General features: G+C 34.8%; 1 protein-coding gene across 6 annotated transcripts in view; it reads left to right on the forward strand.

Moving 5' to 3' along the window:
- The first annotated feature begins 1,347 nt into the window (after window positions 1-1,347).
- The window catches only part of LOC132126290 (CSC1-like protein 2), a 54,417-nt gene continuing 28,135 nt past the window's right edge, over window positions 1,348-27,629 (forward strand). For 5 of the 6 annotated variants that reach the window (XM_059537462.1, XM_059537464.1, XM_059537466.1 and 2 more), the window contains exons 1-3: window positions 1,348-1,680; window positions 22,701-22,913; window positions 24,127-24,206. In XM_059537462.1, the coding sequence (XP_059393445.1) occupies window positions 22,746-22,913; window positions 24,127-24,206 (248 nt within the window). In that variant the 5' untranslated portion in view covers window positions 1,348-1,680; window positions 22,701-22,745. The remainder of the gene's footprint in view (window positions 1,681-22,700; window positions 22,914-24,126; window positions 24,207-27,629) is intronic. The other variant, XM_059537465.1, reaches the window with a different exon arrangement.

The raw sequence follows: 27,629 nt of genomic DNA on the forward strand, positions 1-27,629 counted from the left end.
GGGTCCGACTAGCTTCTTCTGCATTTTCCATGTAGCTTCATATTCCCAATTATTTAAAATATTTTTAAAAAATTAAAAAGTTGTTTTAACCAAGATTATGCTGCAAGATTGTTTTCTCAGTTTATGTCAATGTCTAAATTCTCAATACATGTATGTCCCCAGTTCCTGCAACTTTGCAAATTTCCAGTTTATTCCCATTAGTTCCCATATATTAATTAATGTTAATTCCCATGTAAAGTTTCCAGTCTTGAAGCTTCTACCAAATAACAGTTATGCTGATAGATAGATAGATAGATAGATAGATAGATAGATAGATAGATAGATAGATAGATAGATAGATAGATAGATAGATAGATAGATAGATAGATAGATAGATAGATAGAGAGACACAATGATAGAGTACAGTCAGTCTTTACAGTATTTCATCACAGATAGGTTTATCTGTCATTTGGCAGAATCTCATGTGAGCATGGAGCATCTGATACAGCATTTCATCCAATTATTTTATATATACCCTTATCTAATGAACATGCAGCTCAATAATTGTCAGTTTTTTTAATGTTCACTTATAATATATATATATATATATATATATATATATATATATATATATATATATATATATATATATATATATATATTTATTTATTTATTTATTTATTTATATATATATATATATATATATATATATATTAATTATACTTCTTAATTAATTATGTAGATTATTATTATTAAAATAAATAATTTTACTAGAACAATTAGCAGCCTGCAATTCCTCCCTTCAGTAGCAGATGTCAGTATGAGATCACATTTCTGTTAAACATGAGCTTAGTTTGAGAATGATCAGACGATTTCTTGTCGTCTTTCACCTCTCAAAAACCATGAACTTTAAAATAAAATTGTCTTTTAATTAATGAAGATCCTACAGTATTTCAGGTCGGAGACACATATTCACGTATTTTACTTTGTATAATTTAATCCCTGTGTAAAGAAACAACATCTTAGGACATCTTTTTATTTATTTTATTTGATTTATTTATTTACTTTTGGCTGTCAGGCTCCTGAAAAGATATTAAAGAGATTTTAAAGAACGGAAATTTCGTGTTTTAATGCAAAATAATTTGTTCACTAAGTCCGATTCACACTCTGTCTAGAAACCAACGTTTTTAAAACGCTCTTTACAGCAAAAATCCTATAGGTGAATTAATTGTAACTGAATAACAAATTATATATATTGAAAAAAAAACATGCAAGCCGTGTATCGAGGGCTTTTAATTCAAATTCCCCTTTTTCTTCAGCCAACCATCAGGACTTTTACGCTGAAAGGTAGCCACGCGGGCCGCCATTTTTAAAACGGTTCTTCACACTCAGCCGCTTCACAGCTGAATATATTAAGCCTCCAAATAACCGGTATTTATATTCGCGATGCGTCCTCGGTCCGTCTGTGCTGTCTTCTAAAGAAACAAGCACGGCCCGCACCTGTGTCAAAAAAGCAGTTTCAGATAAATTAAAGCCCAGACAAGAAGTGCGTGTGCTTTTATTCCGATGAGGATATTATTAAATGGTGTTCTAGAGCTCATTTGTGCCGCGGTGGATTTGGAAGCGGATTTATTCTGTTTGGGATCTTGTCACTGGAGCAGAGGAAAACAGCAGAGACAGCAAATCCGATCGGATTGACAGGTTACACAAGTCTTTATTTCTATTCCGTTCATTTGTGAATATTTGCCGCAGTGGTGTTGTAATTCTCTCTCGCGGTATTTTTTTTTCCGCGCGCGTTCATTTGCGCGACGCGATACATTGTATCCGCGGTTTGTTACATTATGTGTATTTATTATCGGCGCGATTCATTAAAGCTGCACTCAACACATCTTTATTGTGTAACGCACACTCCCACCAGCCTGAGAGGACAATCTATCTTTTGTTTAATCGCCTTTCTCTTCCTGCGAATAATATATAATATTTTAATCTGTTTTGATGTGATGGATGAATGCATGACTAATTATATTTTAGAAGCAAATGAAAACATTTCTGTATGTTTTTTTTAATTTATAATATTTTTAATGTATTATTCTGGTACATTTTAACTTAATTTAAAAAAAAGAAAAAATTAGTGCAAAAACAAAATGTTAAAATATTATACAACAAATATACTATTATTGGAAATAAAATATCTTTTTTTTTTTTTTTTTTTTTTTAAAGCATTTTTATTTGTAGATAATAAATTGCACTCTTAGTCTTCCCCATGGTTTGCTGCTATATTATTTTAGGCAATGCTTCAGTCTTTTCTCTTTTTTTCATGGATTAATATGGTCAGTCCTATAGGTTTGATTTATTTAGTTAATATTATAATTGAAGAAGTTGATGGAATTGGTGGCCAGTAGTGATTTCTACATTGATTTCTTTTATATCTCTATAGTTTTGAGTGCAATGAGATTATCAGGTGGACACATAGGGATCATTTTTCATATTTGGATCTCCCTTAAGTTTCTTATGAAGGATTTTATAGTGATTTGAACACAAGCTTGATCGAGCAATAATGTTGAAATTCAGTGAATCCAAGCAGGTTTTATGTTGCTGTCATTAGTTTGAAAGCATGTGTTCGTGTCTAGACCGTTTCTTTATGTTACTGCTGTGATGATGTCCTACCATTGTAATGAGAGTGCTGTCAATCAAAAGTGCATGCAGATTAACCAGACTGTCAGTTTGTGCATCTTTAACTCTTGAAGAGAGAGAAGAAGAGAAAAACTCCTTTAAATTGTGCTGGTTTGATTCAGTGCCTTGTGCTTATGTTTTTGGTCTCTGGTTTGACCTGCGGGCTGTAAACGTGTAGAACACGCTGGTTTCCATTCACAGCTGACTGTAAATCAGGTTTGGATAATATGATTATCAGCTTTAATACGGTCTGCTCTCTCTGTCTCAGGTGTTGGCTTGAAAACAGGTTATGAAAGTGTCATGTTCAATCATCTTCAGCAATGGTCTGAACCCTTTTTTTTTTTTCAAAAGATTTCCTGGTAAGTCTTTTGAGAAACATGCTTATGTTCTGCTAGTGGTGTCGAACTGAATTGCAATCTGTTTGTTTAAGCGATTAAAGAAATTGATTAAAACCAATGGTGTTTTTGCAATTCTGCGCTGCTAGTGTTGCACAAATTGATATCTGACCCACAACTTATTTAATTACTTACTTTATTTATTTATTGAAAGTATTTATTATATATATTTTTATATAAATGTTAATATAAATTACTTGTGCTTATATAAATTATTTTATTTGTAATCAAATTCAAAATATTAATAAAAACTATTACGTCATTTTTGGGGCTGAAAATATAAAGTTATATATTAAAGTAATTGAAATATGTGTTTTTAAGGAATATATATATATATATATATATTATTAGTACTATTAGTTAATAGCTAATTTATTTTAAATGTTCTTTTTTATGTAAAGAATAAAATATATATTTAATAGTTTTTATATATAGCACACAAAATATAATTTATATAAATTCTATATTTTTAAATATAATATTTAATGTGAGTTATGTACAGTACTTGTATGTCACTTTTTTTCTCACTTTTTTTTCTCTCACTGTAAAGCGTATATAAATGTATAAAATATATTTGACATTTTTTCTTCTACTGTTTAGAGCCACTTTAATGCCTGACTGTGTTTCACTGCTGGCCAGAAGTAAAGTTTGAATGTGGATAGAGGTTCAGTCTGAAGCAGCTAATGAGGAACTTTTCTAGAGGATAGACTTGTGTTTCAGCGTCAGTGTGAGAGGTGCGTCTCTCAGCAGCTGCTCATAATGACAGATGACCCTGTGCTGGAAAAACCCTGTGGGCATTATTATTAACCCTCCTGAGCTTCATCTGCAGATCTGTGTTCACCTGCTTCTCAGAGATTTAGCCAACTGACACATTAGTATCCATGTCCTCTATAGAATTAAATAGCAATATCACTGTCAAATTTCAATGAATTAATAATTTAGCTTGAAGGTTGTTGCCAAAGTTGCACCTAATTTCAAGTTTTACTAAAACTAAATACATAAACTGAATTTTTTGTTAAACTTGATGTAATAAAACAACTGAAATGAAAAAAAAAATTATCTATTAAAAATGTCAAAAATACAAAACAAAATTACTAAAATGTTTACATATTAATAAAATAAAATAAAACATTTTTACAAGAGAAAAGGAATAAAAACATAACTTACTAAAACACTTGACACACTTTATATTTATAAATATATATATATATATATATATGTGTGTGTTATGTCACCTTTTTATTTATTATTTTTATTATTAAAAATTTTTTTTTTTTTGGTTAAATAAAACAAACCAAAACTTGAAAAAGAAAAAAAAAAACATTTTAAAAACACAAAAAAATTTCTAAAACAATTACTAGAATTAGAATATGAAAATAAAAACTAATTTAAAATATTAATTAGAACCTTAGCTAACTATTACAGTTTTAACTATAAAAACTACATAATGCCATCAGAAGTTTATCTGTAGGTGTCATCATACTTTAAATACATTCATATGCGGTTGCTAGGGTATTCTGTGTGGTTACCAGGGCTCAAGTTAAAGGAGTGCATCCCCAAGTCTCTAATTTTCCAGATCTGGCTCAGGATCCTCGAAAAAGTGACCCACAAATCACTTGAACAGTTTGATTTGAGACTTTGTGCTTGTACATCCAAAGAACAAACCCTTAATGATAATCACAAATACCATCACAGTTCTGAAACGTCATGTTTTCGCCAGCAGAGAGTCTGTCCGTGTGAGATAAGTGTGTGTGGTCACATGACGTCCCATGTGTCTGACAGACGCAGCTGCGCTGACAACTGATCTGCAGCCAGCCAGCGGCGATCCTCACTGCTGTGTCATGCTGCATGCTTGTTATTTACTGACAGCCGTTCTCAACTGGTGTGTCATGACCCAAAAAACAAGATGGTTTTCACTGCAAAACACAAGAAGCAGGGGGCCATCTCACCCATCTCTAACCTAAACCTAACAAATCTCCACCCCCTAGATGTGGATCCATCCACGCCCCTGGATCTTGTGTTCTGCATTGAGGGACTGCTGCAAAAAAAATGGACGTTGTTCTGATACAGACGGATGCCTAATGCAAATAACAGAAAGGATAATATAAATGGAATATGCAAATTATTAAACGTTGATATGCTGAGCAAAACAAAGCCACATGCACAAGTGACAGATGGACCCAAGTTTTTATTAGTGTATTTTCGATGTCATTGTAGCAGGCTTGGTGCTAACAATGCCAAGGTCGTGGGTTCGATTCCCAGGGAATGCAACTAGTGGTGGTTGAGGAGAGACCCCCTCATGATTGTAATGTGCTTTGGGTGTACTATATAAATCCCTCATTCATTCTGTATGCATTGAATGCAATGTACATTGCTTTGAATAAAACTTGTCTGCTAAAAGCATAACTATAGATGTCATTGGGCTTTCCTGTAACTCAAACAGTAAAACACTCATGTCATGGGTTCAGTTCCCAAGAAAACAAGAACTGATCAAATGTAGTTGAATGCAATAACTCACTTTGGATAAGGTGCACATTAAATCAGTTCATTTATTCCCTGGGAATCGAACCCGTGACCTTGATGTCGTTAAATGCATGCTTTTCTGTTTGAGCTCCTGGAACATCAAGATCTAATCATCTAATTACAGTTTGTTAATATAATAACAGGTTTTATTTTTAATTTTTTTCCCCCTGGAGTCTTGAGCACATTTGAGCAACTAGATGATTCCTCCCCTGGGAGACATTTTGCTCTTTGCCTAAAATATTTTTTAAGTTAATAGAAAAGCAAACCTATAATTAATAGTGTTTTTTTTTTTTTTTACTCAAACTTAATAGTTTGAACTGTAATTTGCATTAGTGCAACAATTTCTGCATGACAAGTTCTGCATGCAATTACATTAGAAACATTCTCATGGTGTGAAAGTTATGACACTTCTCCTAGCGCTTCTGGTTGGTGTTGATGCTTTTATCCGAAAAAACCTAAAGTATAATTCACCTTCAGTTGCTAATTCCCATTGACTTCCATGGTATTGGGAAAAAGACACTATTTAAGTCAGTGGGGACCAACTCAAGGTGAACTATCCTTTTAAATTGCTTTCACGATATGCATTCTTATAACTAGTGCTGGGCGGTTTGACCAAAAATGTATATACCGTTTTTTTTTTTTCAAAATTATACCCTTTTTTCCGGTTTATGACGGGGGGGTTTTTTCATGCATAATCAGGTGTGCAATGCATTTTCTGCTGGTTGATATTCCAAGACGTGCTTGCGGCTAAGGTGCTGGAGCAAACTGCTCGTGTTGCCGCCTTTGGCGACAATTTTAGCCCGACAGCACTTGCATAAAATGGATATTATATATGCATAATCTGCCTGCAGTGCATATGCAGTCTGCAGTACGGACTCATTGTGCTTTCACACGGAATGTGTGTGAATCCGTGTCGGTTAGTCCACAAACACTACATTTGTTCATTGTTTTGGTTTCATATCATGTAAAAAAAAATAATAATAATATAAAAAAAAATATATATATATATATTATAATATATATATTAGGGCTGGGCGATATATCGAATATTAGCGATAACATCGGAATAATTTTGACGACGATGTACAATTTGAATATATCGGGAATATCGAATATTTCAAATTCAAGCATACTTTCCCAAAAGAACGCGCCGAATGTCCAAAAAAGGAACCTGTAACTGCTGACTGCTCTACGCCCCTCTACTACGAGAGCTGTAATGATAGCGGTTGCCAGATAACAAGAGTTTAAATCTCCGAATCAGAGCTCCACTGTTACAAGGATTCATTTTCTGCCCGGTGTTTGCTTATTTTAAGCAATCTGGCAACCATGCGCACGTGCTCACTCCTCATTGCGGAAGAGCCGCCGACGATAATCTGAAAACACTAACAAGCTGGAATGGAGCGATCTAATGAAAGCGTCGTTCAGCCGGTCTGTGTTCTGTCGTGAGATCTCAACTGTATTGTTTGCGTTTGTGATCGCAAAATAAATGCACTTACTCGACCGCTGATGTTTGAATAGAGAAACATAGGCTATGGCTATTTGGAATTACTATTGGGGAATTTCACTGATATGTTTACCAGTTTCCATAATATAGACATAGAGAATGCAAAAGTCTTTGGTATTCATTTATATATATTTATATATAAGAAATAGCTATGTGCTTCAGCAACTAGCTCCCCATCTAAGAGGGTTTTTAGTGTCAGTAGGAACATAGTTTCATGCCACAGAGCTTCTCTTAAAACCACAGACAGTTGACAGACTTGTGTTCTTAGCTTAAAAACGTGTTAAAAAAAATTAAATAAAATACTTATCCCAGTTGCATAGTTTAAATTGTGAATTGCATGCACTAAAAAGAAGAATGCACTTTCTGTAACTGTTACTTAATTTGCACTGCTTCAGTTACATATAGGCCTACATGTATTCATTTAATAAAAAGCAGTAAGTGATCTCTTGGTCTAGATTTTTTAACTGCTTAAATTAGCTGTTTAATCTAAATAGTTTTTTTTTAATGGGCAAAAGAAAATCATGTTTTATTTTTTATTATTTAAATGCAAATGCAAACATATCGAGATATATATCGAATATCGTAAAAATTTTGACAATATAGAGATTAGAGCTGAAACAACGAATCGATTTAATCGATTAAAATCGATTATTAAAATAGTTGTCAATTAATTTAGTCATCGATTCGTTGCTAAATAACTTTTATTTGCCATAAGCGGCTCATTTCGTGCATATTTCAAATCTGCGGTGATCAAAGTGTGGCAGTAATGAGCCACCGGAGTTTTTACTCAGCCAGTACAGCGGGAGAAGTAGCGAATAGCCAATAGCTGGCCTCGTTTTATGTCACGTGCTTCCCGAACAGCATCTCTGCAGCATTCAGCATGAAGTGGGAGTACTTTACTTTGAGCCTTCAAAAAAGAAGAGTAACCTGTAAACTCTGCACTACTGAACTGTTTAAGGGGACGTTCACATATCGCGTCTTTTGCGCGCTTAAGTTCGTTATTTCCAACACCGCACCGCATCGAGTTAAAAACATTTCAACTTTTCAGAATGCAGCAAGCTCACCGCGGGTCATGTGACAAGAACTAACCAATCAGCTTCATCCTTTCCCTTAACAACGTTAAAAGCTCAGTCAAGATGAAAGGAACAGCTGATCATAGTTGTATATGGATTTAGTAGCAGAGCTACTGCAAGCGATTTTTTGAGCTGCAAATCCATTTATCCTTTGCTGAAATTTCCGCGTCTTCAAGGAGAGAGCACGTCATGGTTGCTTAGCAAAGGCAGACGCCTCAGGGGCGCTTCTGCCCGAGCGCTTTGGAAAGGAGAAAGCGGTGCGCCTAGCGTTTTCCACGCGTTTTTAGGCGCGATTTGTGAACGGCCCCTAAGACTTTCATTTGTGCAGATTCTCCAGTACAATGTTGTTTGCAAATGTTTAGTCGTAAAAGCTGATAACATTGCTTTTTAACAGTTAACATTTAAAGCTTTACAAACATGTTCTGTGATCAGTTTGTCGTTTACCAGTTCATAATTTCACAGCAAAAGCTATAAAGCTGTTTCCCAGTAAATAATAAAATACAATGCACTGCAATTTTATTCTGTTTTATTCTTATTCTTCGTGAAAATATGTTCTGAAAGATTCCTTAATAAGCTTTGTTCGGGATGTTAAACTACTTTAGTAGCTCTAAGGACTGCCATGGTGAAAACATTATTGAAATCTACTTGTGAAATTTGCTAGAGTATGGGTCAGTGTTTTGATTGCAGAAGAGTTCGACAAAGGATTACTAACACAATAAAACAACTCCAGGTATATTTTTGATGAGGATATGATAAAATTATTAAAATCTCTTAAAAATCTATGCTGAAGGATAAAGACCATTTATTAATAATTTACTTGGTGAAAAATGGAAAAAACTAAAACATAAGTACATGAACCGATTAATCGATTAATCGTAAAAAATAATCGACAGATTAATCGATTATCAAAATAATCGTTAGTTGCAGCCCTAATCGAGATATCTTTTTTTTTTTTTTATATCGCCCAGCCCTAATATATATATATATATATATATATATATATATATATATATATATATATATATATATACATTAAAAAAATTTTTTTACATCGTAATGAAAATATACACCGGTTTTGGGTATGAACCAGTTTACCACCCAGCACTACTTACAACTTTCATGCATTTTCTGGAATCGAGCCCATGACCTTGACATTGCTAAATGAATGCTCATAAAAACGAGTAACTCCACTCATTTAATCCCTACAGTATGGTAATATAGTAGAGATGATCTTCTGGTATCTCTTGCACGTAATGCAGTTTGGTGCTTTCTCCTTTGGGAGTCCGTTGGTTGTTTGCCTAAAACAATGAGCAAACAGCAAAAAAAAATCTAACCTGTAATTAGTAGTGTTTGTTAAATCAAGCATGTTGCTCAAAGTTAGTTTGAACTCTGATTGGCAGGTTTTGCGTTATTGCAATCATTCATTTAAAATATATAAATCTAGTTCTTGTTTTTGTGTGGGCCATTTTAATCATTCTTTATTTTAGTTTTAGTCCACTTCATGGAGATTGAACCTATGGCCTTGATATTGCAAAATGCATGCACTTCTATAATATAAGCTACAAGATCAAATCATCTCATTACTTCGTTTGCATAATAATAGAGGTGACCTTTCATACTTCAGTTTGAGCAGTTTGGTTCTTCCTCCTCTAAACTGTTCTTGAGAAAAAGCCTGTAGCTAATTAATGTTTATTAAATCAACCCCGTTGCTCAAAGTTAGTTGTTTAAACTGTAATTTGCATCAGTACAAGATTGGCATGACAAACACTGCATGCATTTACCCTTAGAAAATGTGAAAATCTAGTTGCTGTTTTTGGCTGGGCAATTTTAGTCACTCATTTCCATTTTCACATGACTAGAGTTATGCGTCTCTGGGTTGTTTGATAAGATAAGTGACGTGACATTTTAAAATCGCATTATTTCATTCTTCTAGTCTGTTGTCGCAGAGATGCATTTGATTAACGTAAACTCAAATCCTATTGCATAACTATTTTGTATTGAAACACGAAGCTAATTCTAATTGTCACTCAATTTTAAATTATGAAGTAATTATGATGTATTTTTTTCATGCATTTATATTTATTTAGCTGCTTTTATCCAAGGGGCAAGGTCCCTGAGAACTGAACCCATGACGTTGATGTTTCCAGCATCATGCTAGACTTTAAAAGCTTCTCCTGACCTTGTGACAGAAATGTAGCGATCAGCAGAGCAGGAAGAGAAATTCATGAGGGAGTTCCTCTTGCTCCAGACGTCTGCTGAGGTCACGGCCATCACCAAATCTGCGAGCAGCTTCAAGATATTGATAATCCAATAAAAGCAGATGCTATCAAGTGGTTTGGCAGGTCGCTGATGCTGGGAAAGTGTTTCCTGCTTGCAGAAGGAAGACGTGCCATTTAATGCACAAGAGAACGCCCTTAATAAAATGCTTAAAGTTTTAATTGGATTGCTTCAGCACCAGAGCCAGGAGACGTTTCAGATTTCATATGGGGCATGTGATGCTGTGTAGATAACTCGATATATAACGTGTTTTTAATAAGTGCAGCGGTGCAGGACATTACTAAACAGATCAGATTATCTCAAAAGAGAGCAGCATAACAGTCAGGTTTCAGAAGTAAAATCCTCTTCCTCCTTTTCTCATAGATACATTTTATGCGCAATTGAGATGCATCTATCTTGTAATGAGAACAACAAAAAGAGAAGCTTTATGGGTTTTCATGGCTTCAAATGTTAGAACCGTATTTTTACAGTTGTAAAGTAAAATTATTATTATTGTATAAGTACAAATTTTATTATTGTATTAAGTACAATTCTTTTTACTGTGAAAAATCTAAACATTTAAAATTACTTATTTCAAAAAAAATAAATAAAGAGAAAATATGTTTATTATTAAATATCAATGTAATTTTATTTAGTAGTCATAATAGCTTTTTGTAATTGTTTATTTTTAAAAATGATAATAATAATAATTAGTAGTAGTGGGTAACATTTGTAACAAAATGTTCAGTCCAACAAACAGCAAACCTGGATTTTTATTTATTTTAATTTTAAATTACAATCTCTCACAAGTGATCAAATCTCTTTTTTGTATTCATTTATTGCTGTTTTGTCTCCTCCTACGACTGTGAAATACAGTTTTCTGCCATTTGTCTTAAAACCCAAAACATGCCAACATGATTCACCGAGAGCAAACTCACGACTATGGCCTCTTTATGTTTCCATAATTGTGCTTTTTCTTATACTCAGAAGTCGCTCTCTGGTGACTTCTGCTGATTTTAGCTTGTAGATTGTGATTGTCACTCAAGTGTGATTGAACACAACTCTGTTTAACCATAGTCTGCTGCTACGTGAATGTCTCCAATCATTTAGTTGGCTTATTTTGGTATTTTATCAGACTTTGCTTCTAAATGTATCCAGTCGTCCAGAGTTTTATCAAATCACGGCACAATGATGTCCAATCCGTTGTGATGATTCGTTCTCATTGGCTTTCGTTGAATTGAAAGCACATAATCAGAGTTTGATGAAACCACCGGCACTAATTGCTCTATGATCTGCGCTTATGATTCTTTTGAGAAACCCTGTCCTGGTTTCTCTTTCTCCTCTGCTTCTCATTCTGTTCATGGCTTTTAGTTCCTTCTCTGGAAATCCCTTCCTCTCTTTTCGGTTGAGGACCGTCCGTCTCAGCTCACACTAAATGCTCTTTTGTCCAGTTGTCCTCTGAGGGAGTTTTCCTCTGAATTAGCAAATGCTCGTGAAGAGCTTACAAACAGGAAACAAGTGGATGTTAATCAAGTTATTCTTCCACGCTCCTCCGTGTGAGTTTAACATGGTTAATGTAATTGTGCTTTATTCTGGGCTTTTAAAACAGTGATTTTCTGAAAGCCGTGGTAAAACATTAACACCACAGATGCTGACAACAACTTAATCTTTCTTTCTCCTTTCTTCTACTCCTCCTCACTGATCTCTTCTTTCTTTATTTCTCCTTGTTCTTTTCTTTCTCCTTGTTTTTCTTAGTTTTTCCACCTGTTTTCAGTGTTGTTGTTCTCCTTTTCCTCATCTTATCTTTCTCCTTGTAGCTCCTCATTCTTTGTTTTTCTCCCTGTTTGCATGGTTGCTCTTTTCGTCATTCTCCTCCTCCTCCTTGTTCTTCTCGTTTTTCTTTCTGTTGTTGTTGTTCTTCTCATTGAAGTTCTTGTTCGTTTTTGTTCATTTCTTCTCCATCTTTTTGTTTCCTTCTTCTTTTCATGGTTTTCTCCTTCTAATTGTTTTTCTATGTCGTTGTCTTCATTTTCTCTCTCTTTGTTTTGTTGTTATTGTGTTTTTCATGGCTAGTTAGAGAAGATTGAATTTGAGATCATATGATGCACTACAAACTCTTTGTTAGTGTTCAGGTCAAGTCATTTACGACTCTGATTGAACTTCATAGACTCGAGGATGTTGAGATCAATATTAATAATACAGGGCATGAAACACAATTAAAATAACACAATCTTCAAACGTGCTGGACTGGAAAACACGACTACATCATTAACCTGTTACGCCGCTTGATAACTTGACTTTTTTTCCCCTCCCTCTCTTTTATGTGTCAACTAAAGATGCAGGAAAATTCAATGCTTTATTGATTTGAAGTCCGTTTTAATTACTTGATATATTATGCATGTGCATTGTGTTTTTGTTCGTTTTTCACTGGTAAATATAACGAATTAAGATCTGGATTGCTATGAGATGGTTTGAGATCTCTCTAATTTTTCTAATTCCAAACTCCTCTCACTTTCCCCGTTCCTCTTTTTGGCTCAAAATTAGGAGAAAATAGAAACATCCTTTTGCTTTTTATAACTGTAACTAGGTTAGTGTGTTCAACATAAATAAATAAACATAAAAAGAGTATGAATAAAAAGCACAGCCAAGCTTGTGCTGTATTCTTCAGGGAACGCCTCACACCAAAGCTGCCTTTATATTTAAAGCCGAGCTCTTGGCTGTTTTTCAACTCACTGAATTCAGAACAATCTCATCTCGGCTGAACTCTGGATGAGACCGGGATCAGACTCCTCAGACCATGCTGGATGTCAGAAACCATCATCTTGACAGGTCATTGTTAACAGGACAAAGATGCATGAATATCTTGATTCTCTATGAAGACCTGATCTGGTTTAACCGGATTCAACAACTGGCCTGTTTCTGGAGAAGTCATCATTTACTCTCACTCTTGTCTTTCCTCTGAACATAAATGAGAATTTTGAAGCATTGCTTGAAACGCTTCGGTCCCAGTTCATCGTAAGTGCATGAAAAGCCTTCAGATTACTTCCTTTTGTGCTCTGAGGGAGAAAGGAAGTCAGTGTGAGTATTTATTTTTGAGTAAACTCTGTTATTTTCAGTCAGGTTTTCAAAGCTTTGAACCAAACTGATCAGTTCAGGGATGAACCATAACAGTACATGATTTCCCAGCAGAAAGATGAGATGAAAGAACGAGGTGAAGATGATGATGATGGAGTCAGATGAGTAAATCTAGCATCTGCCTACAAAACACAAAACAGCCCTTCTCCTGTTTCCATGGTAACAGTGACATCTCCCATTGGCTGATCTTGGTTTTACAGTTTTAAACAAACCATTAAAAAATTTAATACTGGAACCAGTTTTTTTTTTTTTTTTTTTTTTTTTTTTTTTTTTTTTTTAAGAACTATTTTAGAAAAATATATTTTATTTTCATTCAATTTTTTGGTTTATTTTATCAGAACTGACTGATTTTTAAGAACCAAATATTTATAGAACTTTTTTTATATTTTATTATTTTGTAAAAAAAAAAAATATATATATTATTTTATTTTTTTATGTATTTTGTATTTAAAACAGCGAACACTCAACATGACCAGTGTGGTCAGCCTAGAACTGAATGATCTGAATCAGTAGAATGACTCACTGAATCATTTGGAGATGTAATTGAATTACAAGCTGACTCACTCACTGATCATCATCATTTTCAGTCCTATCTGACTCGACCTGAGAATGGTTGATGAGTTCTACCTGCACAACCGGTCAGTAATTAACTCTCTTGAGTCTTATATAATCATCTTTAGTTAAAGATATTCATTTAAGAACCTCAGAGCGTCTGTCTTGAGGACTTTATTTGGAATCAACCCCTAAAGAACCATTTTAATCTTTAATGTCGTTTTTATTATTAGAATCTCTTGGAGTTGTATTGCATATGGAATATGAATGAATGGAAATGATTGCACTGCCATCTGGATTGAGAACAGCGTTAGTTTCACTCACACTTGCGCTGTTTGTTTTCCATTTATGAATGGAGAATATTAATGACCATCTCTTGCTGTAAAGATGATGAGCTGTGAGTCTATTGAACATTTTAGTTTCCCCGGATGTTCAGGATGTTATTGGAGCAGCCTGACGGCTTCTTTGACTTTCTGTCAGCATGTTCTCTCGCATCTTTAGATTACCTAAGCAATGTCTGACCTCAACAGGTTGTCTGTTTCTTCCCTACAGCTGTGCTAAAACTTCATTATTAGGTGTCTGTGCTGTGCTCTCTGTGTCTGTGGTTATTTTGATTGCATTTTTTAAAGCTGCATGTTTGCTACTAAGGGGACATTCACACAGGCTTTCCGTCTCTCAGATTTATTTTAATTTTAATTTTATTTTTATCACAAAGCCAATAATAATAATAATAATAAATAATAAAAAATAATAATAATAATAATAATAAAACTAATTTCATTAGTTGATACTACCACCATAGACTACATTTTTCCACAAACATCATACATTAAAAACAGCATTAAAAATAAAATAAAAATGTATGTAAAAATATTCTCTTTTTTTGCATTTCCTTCTGCTTTGGCTGTGTACTAAGTCTATACTATAATATATACTCTAGGCCTAATTTAAATATGTCCTATTGAACTCATTTATTTAAAAGGTTACATATAAATAATATCATGTAGTGTTTAAGTTAACATGGTGGTTTTCTTTTATTCTTGTCAATATTGTTGTACAGTATTAAGTGGCAGGTTCGTTAGGTGCATTCCTATTGCAAAACAAACCAACTGTTTGCATTTAATATCTTACTAAGATGAATATTTTGATCAAGAACATTTGACTATGCACAAGTGCACTACAACAAGATGCTAATTTACATATGAGCAATTAAAAGCAGCCAATTTTTACTCTGACAGTCAGTGGATTTAGTTTATAGTATTTGGTACTACAGAAATTGTAGAAATTCTTGCATTAATTTTATTTAACATTTTACTTACTATTACTTTTCATATGAATTTGTTTATGTTCATTAGTGTCCTTTATTATTTTCAATCTTTATTTAATTTTGTATTTAATTGATGTAATTTATTTAAAAAGCTAATATATTTGATGCGTTTGGATTTATCTGCAAAATGGATAAATGTAAAATTTTGTTTAAATAACAGTACACACACACATAGTATAAGTAATAAAGTATTTTATAATATAGAAAATTAGTTTTCATCATCATATGTGCATGATACAGCAATAAGAGCCCTGCAGTAGAGTGTGTCTGTGATGCTGTCTATGTAGGCAGCACACTAGGTGTTTGTAACTGCTCCGGAGGCTGAAGGAGAGTTGAGGCCAGTGTAGCAGAACAATCTACCGCAGTGCTGCTGCAGCCCGACCTCACCTTCTTATCCTCTCTCTCTCTCTCTCTCTCTCTCTCTCTCTCTCTCTCTCTGTCTGTGCTAAGCCTGCGTCTCACTGAGTCTCAGCCCATTAGCCGCTCGTGTGCTGTGTTTGGACAGTGCCAGGGGTTGGATCATGTCTCTTCAGCGCTGATCCAGTCATCCTCGGCCGTTACTGGCACAGAAACTGTGATGTAGCACAATCTGTTTCTCATACAGAAGGGCCGGAGTTTCAGGATTAGTGCTCATGCATTATCTGTGTTTCTCCTCCAGACTGAAGGAACACAGTTTAAATACACTTTCCATTGAATGTGCAACCCTTTGGCTCCATATACTAGATATAATCCCACTTTTACCACTTTGCAGCAGAAATAGATCACCCAAATAAAATAAAAAAGTCATGATTTATTTAGTTTTATTAATTTATTATATACTGTTATTTTTTATTTATGTAGTACCAAAATTATCCTGTTCAATATTTTTTATAAACAGCATATTTTTTTGGACTCAAAAATGATTAATCATTCTTATTTTTTATAGTATGTTGTATTTTCATTTATTTCAATAATTGTTAATTTGATTATTCTACTTTATATTATGTATTATTAATATTATTACGACTCACTCAAAGGCATTTTAACAATAATAATAATGATGATGATGATGATGATGATGATGACAATAATAATGTTTATTGTTGTTGTTGTTGTTGTTAGATATGATGTAACATCTTGACCCAAACTGAAGTCATCATTTACTGCAAATCTTCCTTTTTTACTTCTGATTAACTGCTGTAAATCTTCATAGATGCTGGCCAGTCATAATAGTTATGCAAATTCTGTCCAGTCATGTTTGAACTAGTGATTACAGCAACTGTTTGAACTGTGGCTGTCACGTCTGATACTGCGACTAGTTACTATGCAAGTAAAACATTCATCCATCTCGGCAACATTGCATTGAATCTACCTGCATGTGTTCAAACCTACAACTTCTGACCTCCAGTCAGAAAACTCCCACACAGAGATCTGTGGCACAAACACTCAACTCCCCTGAGCTCGCCTGAAATCAGTTTTTAGATGTAGCTGAAAGGAACCGTCCTGTTTTTAGTGCCGTGGATCTGTGTGGGCTGTTTAGATTTCCCATGATTCCTGCCAAGGTGTTGGCGGCGCTGGGCCGCAGAGGGAATGGCTGTTTCTGCTGGAGCGTGTGAGAGCAGGTGAGCTCTGGGATGAGTGGGCTGATTCAGACGGAGGAGAGGAGTTGGACGCTCATCAAAAGAGTGTCTAGTGTTCCATTGCGTCAGAACAATCCGTATTATATAATCGCACTCAGTATGAGGGCAAGGAGACTGTCAGATGATGCTGACTGCTTTCATATCTGCTTTTTGTCTTCGTGTTGATGAGAGAGTCATTATTGTCCATTTGAATACTCTAAATGTTGAGGGAGATGTTGGAGAAAAGCCAGAGACTGTGCATTTGTACAGTTTTACTGCAGTAATAATAATACTAATTTAAATAAATATTTTATAATAAGTATTATTATTATTATTATTAGCGGTCAAATGATATGCCTTTTTTTCTGATGGCTGATAGCGATACCTTAAAGGGGTGAGTGATTGATGTAAATATATGATAAATATGACGAGATACAGTACATGTAAAAAAAAAAAATATATATATATATATATATATATATATATATATATATATATAATTAAAGTAACGTATGAGGGGCCGTGCAAGACTTAATTCATTCTGGCACTCTTACACGCTTACATTCTCCTTTCACATACATGTATTCTTGCTTTCACACACTTTCATTCTTCTTACACATGCATACATTTCTACTCTTACACACACTTACATTCTCCTTTCATATGCATATATTTTTGCTTTCACGCACACATACATTCTCCTTACAAATACATATATTTTTGCTTTCAAACTCATACATTCTCCTTATACATATATTTCTACTCTCACACACATACATTCTCCTTTCACATACATATACACACATACATATATAGATGTATGTAAGAGAAGAATGTATGTATGTGCGAGAGAGAGAGAGAGTATAGTGGAAACGGAAGGCGTTTAGTTGAAACGGAAGGAGTATAGTTGAAACGGAAGGAGTATAGTGGAAACGGAAGGAGTATAGTGGAAACGGAAGGCGTATAGTGGAAACGGAAGGCGTATAGTGGAAACGGAAGGCGTTTAGTGGAAACGGAAGGCGTTTAGTGGACACGGAAGGCGTTTAGTTGAAACGGAAGGCGTTTAGTTGAAACGGAAGGCGTATAGTTGAAACGGAAGGAGTATAGTGGAAACGGAAGGAGTATAGTGGAAACGGAAGGCGTTTAGTTGAAACGGAAGGAATATAGTGGAAACGGAAGGAATATAGTGGAAACGGAAGGAATATAGTGGAAACGGAAGGCGTTTAGTTGAAACGGAAGGCGTATAGTGGAAACGGAAGGCGTTTAGTGGAAACGGAAGGCGTATAGTGGAAACGGAAGGCGTATAGTGGAAACGGAAGGCGTATAGTGGAAACGGAAGGAGTATAGTGGAAACGGAAGGAGTATAGTGGAAACGGAAGGATTATAGTGGAAACTGAAGGCGTTTAGTGGAAACTGAAGGCGTATAGTGGAAACGGAAGGCGTTTAGTGGAAACGGAAGGAGTATAGTGGAAACGGAAGGAGTATAGTGGAAACGGAAGGAGTATAGTGGAAACGGAAGGCGTATAGTGGAAACGGAAGGCGTATAGTGGAAACGGAAGGCGTATAGTGGAAACGGAAGGCGTATAGTGGAAACGGAAGGCGTTTAGTGGAAACGGAAGGCGTTTAGTGGAAACGGAAGGCGTTTAGTTGAAACGGAAGGAGTATAGTGGAAACGGAAGGCGTTTAGTTGAAACGGAAGGCGTATAGTGGAAACGGAAGGCGTTTAGTTGAAACGGAAGGAGTATAGTGGAAACGGAAGGAGTATAGTGGAAACGGAAGGCGTTTGAAACGGAAGGCAGGCTAGGCGCGATCAGTCTCACCGTGACAGGTCTTGAACAGCATGGCTGAGGTAGATGAGGAAGCCGCAGATGTATTTCAGCAAGCTATCTGGGTTTTAAAAAATAAATAAATATTATTATTGTGAAAAGGTTACATGGCCTCGTCCTTTGAGCGAGTTGTGATTGAGGACGCGAGCTCAGCCTCAGTCGTGTTGCCAGATAGATCTATTATAAGCGTCCAAGGTTTTTTTTTTTTTTTTCATTTAATTTAGGAAGTGAATAAAGTGGGAGGTTGCAAGTTAGGGACAGCGATATCTTTATATTATTTAAATAACTCAAGACTCATTGCGGTTTATTTATTTTTAGATTTTCATTTACTTATTTAATTATTATTTTTCAATTGCAGCTCTGCGTGCAGCAATAACTCAGTGCTAGATTAGTGATCTATAAGCGCCACCTGTTGTCAGAGATTGAATTAGCATTTTCATCAGAATCAGAAAGAGCTTTATTGCCAAGTGTTTACACACAGAAGAAATTTCGTCAGGAGCTTCCAGTACAGAAATTACAAACATAGTGCAGACACACATATAATTAAGGAAATAAAACTAATAATAATAATGAAAAATTAATTCAGCCAATCTGGTGTTTTTGTTTTGTGCACTTGCTTCATGTTGCATATATTTTTTTGTTTGTTTGTTTGCTCAAGGTTAGTTTGGCCAGTAACAGAGCAAAATAAACATTTAATAAATGTAAAAAAAAAAATAAAAAAAAATAAGAACTAAATAAATTGGCAACGACAATGGGAATCGGCTCATTTGATTGTAAAATAAATAAAATCCTGATCAGTGCATCCTTAACTGGAATAGTTAGGACTACCTGAAAGACCTGAAAAAGCATGGTTTATTTCAGTTTTATCTTTGAACTATTGTACCTATTTGTGCAAAGTGGTTATTATTTATTACAATACAATGTTACAGTCAACAATGAAAACAATTAGTCTTATTGATTGATTGATTGATTGTGGCAAGTCCTGTAAAAATTTTGCCAGGGCAAGTAAAGTAAAAATTAAACCACTGGCCGAACCGGACCAGTAGAAAATGTCTTTAGCGTTAAGCCCTGTTAATACGATCAAAATCAGTGTCTTAGAACTTGTACACAGATCTGTAGAACACGTAGGTTACATAATGATTTGTTAAAAATAAAAACTTAAAATATGTACTTGAAAAGAAAACAGGATGACTTTAAAAGAAAATAGCATAACTGTAAAATTGTGAGGAAGAGCTGAGCAGGTCTTGCTCATGTATTTCCTGGTCTGAGAGTGACTTCCTGCTTATACAGAAAGTAATGGATACCAAAAAAGGTAGAAATATATATATATGTAAAAGGAGAATGCATGTGTGTGAAAGCAAAAAAAAAAATATGTATGTGTAAGGAGAATTTATGTGTGTAAAGCAAGAATATATGTATTTGAAAGGAGAATGTAAGTGTGTGAGAGTAGATATGTATGTATGTGAAATAGGGCTGGGCGATATATCGAATATTAGCGATAATATCGGAATAATTTTGACGACGATGTACAATTTGAATATATCGGGAATATCGAATATTTCAAATTCAAGCATACTTTCCCAAAAGAACGCGCCGAATGTCCAAAAAAGGAACCTGTAACTGCTGACTGCTCTACGCCCCTCTACTACGAGAGCTGTAATGATAGCGGTTGCCAGATAACGAGTTTAAATCTCCGAATCAGAGCTCCACTGTTACAAGGATACATTTTCTGCCCAGTGTTTGCTTATTTTAAGCAATCTGGCAACCATGCGCACGTGCTCACTCCTCATTGCGGAAGAGCCGCAGACGATAATCTGAAAACACTAACAAGCTGGAATTGAGCGATCTAATGAAAGCGTCGTTCAGCCGGTCTGTGTTCTGTCGTGAGATCTCAACTGTATTGTTTGCGTTTGTGATCGCAAAATAAATGCACTTACTCGACCGCTGATGTTTGAATAGAGAAACATAGGCTATGGCTATTTGGAATTACTATTGGGGAATTTCACTGATATGTTTACCAGTTTCCATAATATAGACAGAGAGAATGCAAAAGTCTTTGGTATTCATTTATATATATTTATATATAAGAAATAGCTATGTGCTTCAGCAACTAGCTCCCCATCTAAGAGGGTTTTTAGTGTCAGTAGGAACATAGTTTCATGCCACAGAGCTTCTCTTAAAACCACAGACAGTTGACAGACTTGTGTTCTTAGCTTAAAAACTTAAAATAATTAAAATAAAATACTTATCCCAGTTGCATAGTTTAAATTGTGAATTGCATGCACTAAAAAGTTGACAGAATGCACTCTCTGTAACTGTTACTTAATTTGCACTGCTTCAGTTACATATAGGCCTACATGTATTCATTTAATAAAAAGCAGTAAGTGATCTTTTGGTCTAGATTTTTTAACTGCTTAAATTAGCTGTTTAATCTAAATGTTTTTTTGTTTTTTGTTTTTAATGGGCAAAAGAAAATCATGTTTTATTTTTTATTATTTAAATGCAAATGCAAACATATCGAGATATATATCGAATATCGTAAAAAATTTGACTATCGAGATATCATTTTTTTTTGTATATCGCCCAGCCCTAATGTGAAAGGAGAATATATGTGTGTGACAATAGAAATGTATGTATGTGAAAGGAGAATATATGTGTGTGAGAGTAGAAATGTATGTATGTGAAAGGAGAATATATGTGTGTGAGTAGAAATGTATGTATGTGAATGGAGAATTATGTGTGTGAGAGTGCCAGAATGAATTATGGCTTGCATGGCCCCCCATAGTAAAGTGTAACATTTGCTGCAATGAAATTTAGATGTATTTTACATGTTTACTGACATTTATCTGCCGATACTTATAATTAAAAAATGTCATATATCGGCCAGTGTACCCGTCTTGGCTATATATTTACTAAATTAGAAATCAAAATGAATCAATATGAAAAAATTAAGCTACTAGTATTTTTCACAAAGAAATCATTTAAACCTTTAATAGTTTGCTTAGCTTGAAATTGAGGATTTAAAGATTATGCCCACATCTACTCTCAGGTGCACTGTCAAAATAAAAGTCTCTTCCTGTCGCTGTCAAAAAGTTGTATCCGACACATATCGGCGATAACGATAATTTATTGTAAAATATCGGACCATATATTAGCCTTGGCAGTATATTGGTTACCTAGTAAATACCATTATTATTTAATAATAAATATGTACATTTTCTTCTTTTTTTACGCTAAATAGTTAAAACATGAATAATTAGCATAGTCAAAATGAAGGATTTTAAGGTTATGCTTGCATGTCAACTCAGGAATTGCCGTTCTTAGCATGGTCAAAATGAAAAACATTATTGATGCTTATCGGCCAATGCAGATAATTAATAAAAAAAATAATAATATCGGCTGATGTATGGCAATATATCGCCAAACAATAAGTATTATTATTATTATTATTTGAGTATAAATATTATTTTTTCTTTTAAAAATTGCTGTCAAAATAAAAGCGGTTTTTGACTTATTGGCCGATACCAATAATTAAAAAATGTCACAAATTGGCTAATACGCCTATATGGTAATATTATCAACCAATAATTACTATGTTATTTTTAAGTATAAATATATGATTTTATTTTCTTTAATATATAATTTTCTTTAAAAAAAGAAAAGAAAACTAAAGCTGTTTTTTGACACTTATTGGCCGATACTGATAATTAAAAAATGTCAGATATCGGCCAATATATGGTAATATATCAGTCAACCAATAATTACTATTATTATGTATAAATATTGCATTTTTCTTACAAAAAAAAACCTTTGTGTGGTTTGAGTATAAATACTCTTATCTGTTTCAACTTCTCTTCAGGTTCTTCATCAGGATGTTGCTGTGATTGTGGTGAAACATCTGGTCATGATGATGTGGAATTTTGGGAACCCGACCTGTATTAGTCAAGCCAACTGTTACAGCAATGCTTCCAAAGACTACTGCTACTCGGCCCGGATCCGCAGTACCGTGCTGCAGGGACTGCCCTTTGGAGGGGTTCCCACTGTCCTCGCGCTAGACTTTATGTGCTTCCTGGTAAGTGTCCTGTATGGAAAAATGTGCACCTTGATGTCTTTTTGCTCTCCCTGTAGAAGAAAGCAAGAATAGTTTGATATTTGCAGTAAAATACCTCAAAACAGCAAAATAATTATTAAAATGTACATCTATGTTATACATCTAGTGGTGAGAATTGGCATTTCATGATGATCTGGTGAAGAGATGACAAGCTCAGACTTTTCTTGTCTACATGCAGTCAACTTAATCCATCTATTAATCATGCCATTTTTTTTATCATTTAGACGGATCTAAATTTACACTGCAGTGCTGTGCTATACTGCATATACGAAACATAATTTTAGAATGTTGACCTTGGCACCAATGGACTGACCTGGTTATCTGGTCAGAGTTATATTTACACAATCTCTTCATATGAAATAATTTAGCGACCTTGGACTCTGAATGTAGACGGGCTGTCAGAGCTACATAACAGCAATGGTTTAACCTACTAACTCTGTCAGCTTCCTTAACTCGGCACCTTGGCTGCCCTCTTGACCTACATTACTCACTGATGTCTTCAGTTGCGAGCTGCACATAAGTGTAAATGGCAAACAAGTTCTTCATCTCTGCTCAGGTCAATATAAACCTGATAAAAATCCCCAAAACGCATCAGCAGAACAATTAAGCATTGATTTATCCTCAAATTTATTAATTGCATTTTTCTTTTCTTTAATCTGGTAATTTTTTTTATCATCAGGGTCTAAATAGATGACCACAGCTGGGTAGAACAGAATTATTGTTTTCAAGTGCTGAACTTCCTTGATCAAAACCACAGTTTAATTAGGATTTTCTAGTTATAGTGCCCCCTATGGACTATGGAATTGGATCAAAGTTGGCGTGTTCCCTTATATTGTCCTGATGTTCGTATTTACCAGATGTCATTAAGTTTGATCATTGTGTTCAGAAGATACATTCATTAGTAAAAGTAGGCTATGGCCAAACATTTAATTGGCTTTTGTTTGCATGCTGAATTAATTAATAATTCAAAATTCCTTTAAATTATCTTCTTTCAAGATTTTTTTTCACCTAAGAAGTATGATTTTTCACATTATTGGATAGACAATTTCATGTCACAGGATTGATTTATTTTACAATATGATTGTAAACATTTGTCCTTGAGCACATTTCTTTTAACTCAATTTGTGTATTAGCTTGACTTGTCTCTGATTGTCTATGTATCACCGTCTCTCAGGTTCTTCTTTTTGTCTTCTCCATCTTGCGGAAAGTGGCATGGGATTACGGCCGTCTGGCCCTGGTGACCGATGCTGACAGGTAAGGACATGTAGCTGTCAAACCTGCCTGATTTATGGGTGACATTTGGATGTCAAACTGAATGAATTTTAATTGGTTTGCAATCTTCAATTCTTGTTTATATTCTTTGTAGAAGGTGTGTATGGTGTTTTACTTGAAAAATGCCAAGAAAAGAAAACTCTGGGGGGTAAAAAGAGAGCATTATATCCTTGCGGTTTTTGAGTCCCATGTACACAGTCTGAAAAATGACAGGGTTTGGCAGATGTGGAGAAAATCCCCAGAATCCCTGCTCCACACTGTGAACTGAAATGACTAGCATCAGTGGACATCATCTCATCCAATCAATAAAGTCCTCTCATAGAGTACCTCCTGTGGTGGCTAGAAGTGGCCAATAATGGCCACAAACCTGATGTTTGAGGAAAATCACTGAGATTAACCATAACTTTCTGCTAACTACAGGTCTTAAGAAACACATCTGAGTAAGCAGAAAGACCACCACCTCTGGTTACTGATGAAATAGTACTTCTGTGTCTCATGGGATGAAATTTAGGTCTGTTTTTTTTTTTTTTTTTTTTTGGTTTTCAGACCCATGCGCATTGCTCTATTTATACCAAATAAAAACAAACACAGCTCAACAACTCAATTTGTAGCCAAATTTTGCAATGGCAAATAATTAGCAAAAGTTGAGAAAATGACCACAATTTGGTAGAACATAACATTTTTCCAAGAACTGAACTTGATCAAAGTTGCAGATTCATAAGGATTTCCTAGTTATAGCGCCCCCTTTGGACGGAATTGGATGAAAATTGGTGTGTGTTCTCAAAAGGTCCTGAGGTTCATATGAACCAAGTTTCATTAAGTTTGAGCATTGCTTTCAGAATTAATGTATTTTAGTAGAAACAGGCCATGGCCAGACATTTAATTGAATCATGTGTGCCAAATGAATTAATAAATCACAATCCTCTAAATTATGTTCTTTCAGGATTGTCTCTTGATGACGCTAGTATTTTAGATATTTTATAATTCAGGTTCTGACTCGTGTATATATGGTCTTCGTCCATCTGTACATCCCTCGTGTGCTTTCGCCCAGTCTAACAGCTTGAATATGCAGGTGCAACTAAACGCACCCAAAAAACCTTCATGATCCACTGACATTTCTTTGGCAGGGAAGGAAGTGAATTAAAAAAACACTCACACAAGCCCTCTGCATCATTCCATTATCACTGAGTGTATTTGCTGTTTTTGCTGTTGTCGGTGCACATCATCACTGAGTTTCTATTTTCACTCTGCTCTTCCTCCTCTTCCTTTTCTTTGTTTAGCGTTTTTCCCCCCTTCCCTCACTGGTGCGGAATGGAGCCAGAAATGTTCCCTCATATCATTTCTATTGAATCAATCATGTATTATTTGCAGCTTAGGGTTGCTGGAAATAGACAGAGGAATTGTCTTTTTTTTTTACTTGGTTACATAAGTGCCACATAGGCTTCATCATTTTAAAGACTCAGCTTGTAAGAGTTGCTGTTTAATCTGGTGATCTATGAACCAAAGGAAATTTAAAAATGCCTTTGACTTTTGTATATTGATGTGGTTTGCAGATTACAGTGTTTCTGAACCACTGAGTGCTGCTGACTGCACAGTGTCTGTCCGTAATTACAGCGACACACTCCAGAGGAGAGACCCTTCAAATCGCTGATTCTGTGTTTCCCAAGTGGACTTGTAAACACGAGACTGCAGTTTATGCTCTTGTGACTGTACAGTTCATAAACAGATTTACATGCCAATGTTGAAGCCAAAGCACAGCTGTAATGTGTAGTAACTAAACTGCTTTAAGCAGCTGTTGGTATAAATGAGTATTCTAGACTCATTGAAACATCACAGAAATGTATGTGCATTGCAGTTTTTGACTGTGCACACTAGGATTGATTTGTCATTATGTTTTGGGATTTGACTGTACTGGACCTTTTTTTTATATATATTATTTACATTTTTATCCCTTTGCAATAAAGTATTGTAATTGCACATGGTGCCATCTTAAAACTATATTAGGAGATACTGATATGTTCTCAGTAGAGCCTGACCAATATATCGTTCTCCATATTATTGGCTAATATGAGCCTGTCGCCGATATATCTGTATCTGCGAATATGCCCCTGATATAATTATATATATTTTTTTCTACAGAACATATAATGCAGATAAAATTATTGAAATGGTGTAATTACTTAGTAATTGGTGTATGAAATGGTGTAATTACTTACTTAGACCCATTTGTCCGTTGTTTGCTACTGGCGACCTGGACGAAGCACTTAAAAGCTTATGTCTATGGAAAACCATTGAAACTTTGAACAGCCATTTATCCATAATGGCACGGCAAATCCACACCAAATTCGGGGAATCCCTTCAGCTTGACACTTGACAGTCAACAATTTTACTTCAGTAATGAGGTCTCTTGTTCAGGCAGAATTCAAGCTTTTTCTTATTCAACTGTAAGTGCCCTGTAAAGTGGACTTAATGTGGGTTTGATTCCCAGGGAACACGTTAGGTAAAAACTGTTAGCCCGAATGCACTGTAAGTCGCTTTGGATAAAAGCGTCTGCTAAATGCATTAATATAAATATAAAATATAATTATAAAATGTCACACTTGACACTTCTCTAGTAAGTTTCGTCTGTGTGTGAAGGAACGTTCATTCACAAATTTGCACTACGGTCAAGTGAAATAAAATTCAACAGAGTAAAGTTGAATTTAACTAAAGTAAATTAAAGTTGAATAAACTTCAACTTTACTGTTCACTGCACTAATATCGAACTCATTTTGGATAGTAAAGTTTATTATTATTCACGTAATAAGTGTTTGCTCATCACATATGAGTGATCATTGCAAAAAATGTGTTTATGTATACAGTCGTGGCCAAAAGTTTTGAGAACTACATAAATATTGGAAATTGGAAAAGTTGCTGCTTAAGTTTTTATAATAGCAATTTGCATATACTCCAGAATGTTATGAAGAGTGATCAGATGAATTGCATAGTCCTTCTTTGCCATGAAAATTAACTTAATCCCAAAAAAACCTTTCCACTGCATTTCATTGCTGTCATTAAAGGACCTGCTGAGATCATTTCAGTAATCGTCTTGTTAACTCAGGTGAGAATGTTGACGAGCACAAGGCTGGAGATCATTATGTCAGGCTGATTGGGTTAGAATGGCAGACTTGACATGTTAAAAGGAGGGTGATGCTTGAAATCATTGTTCTTCCATTGTTAACCATGGTGACCTGCAAAGAAACGCGTGCAGCCATCATTGCGTTGCATAAAAATGGCTTCACAGGCAAGGATATTGTGGCTACTAAGATTGCACCTAAATCAACAATTTATAGGATCATCAAGAACTTCAAGGAAAGAGGTTCAATTCTTGTAAAGAAGGCTTCAGGGCGTCCAAGAAAGTCCAGC

This window comes from Carassius carassius, chromosome 44 (genome assembly GCF_963082965.1).
Source record: "Carassius carassius chromosome 44, fCarCar2.1, whole genome shotgun sequence".
NCBI lineage: Eukaryota > Metazoa > Chordata > Actinopteri > Cypriniformes > Cyprinidae > Carassius > Carassius carassius.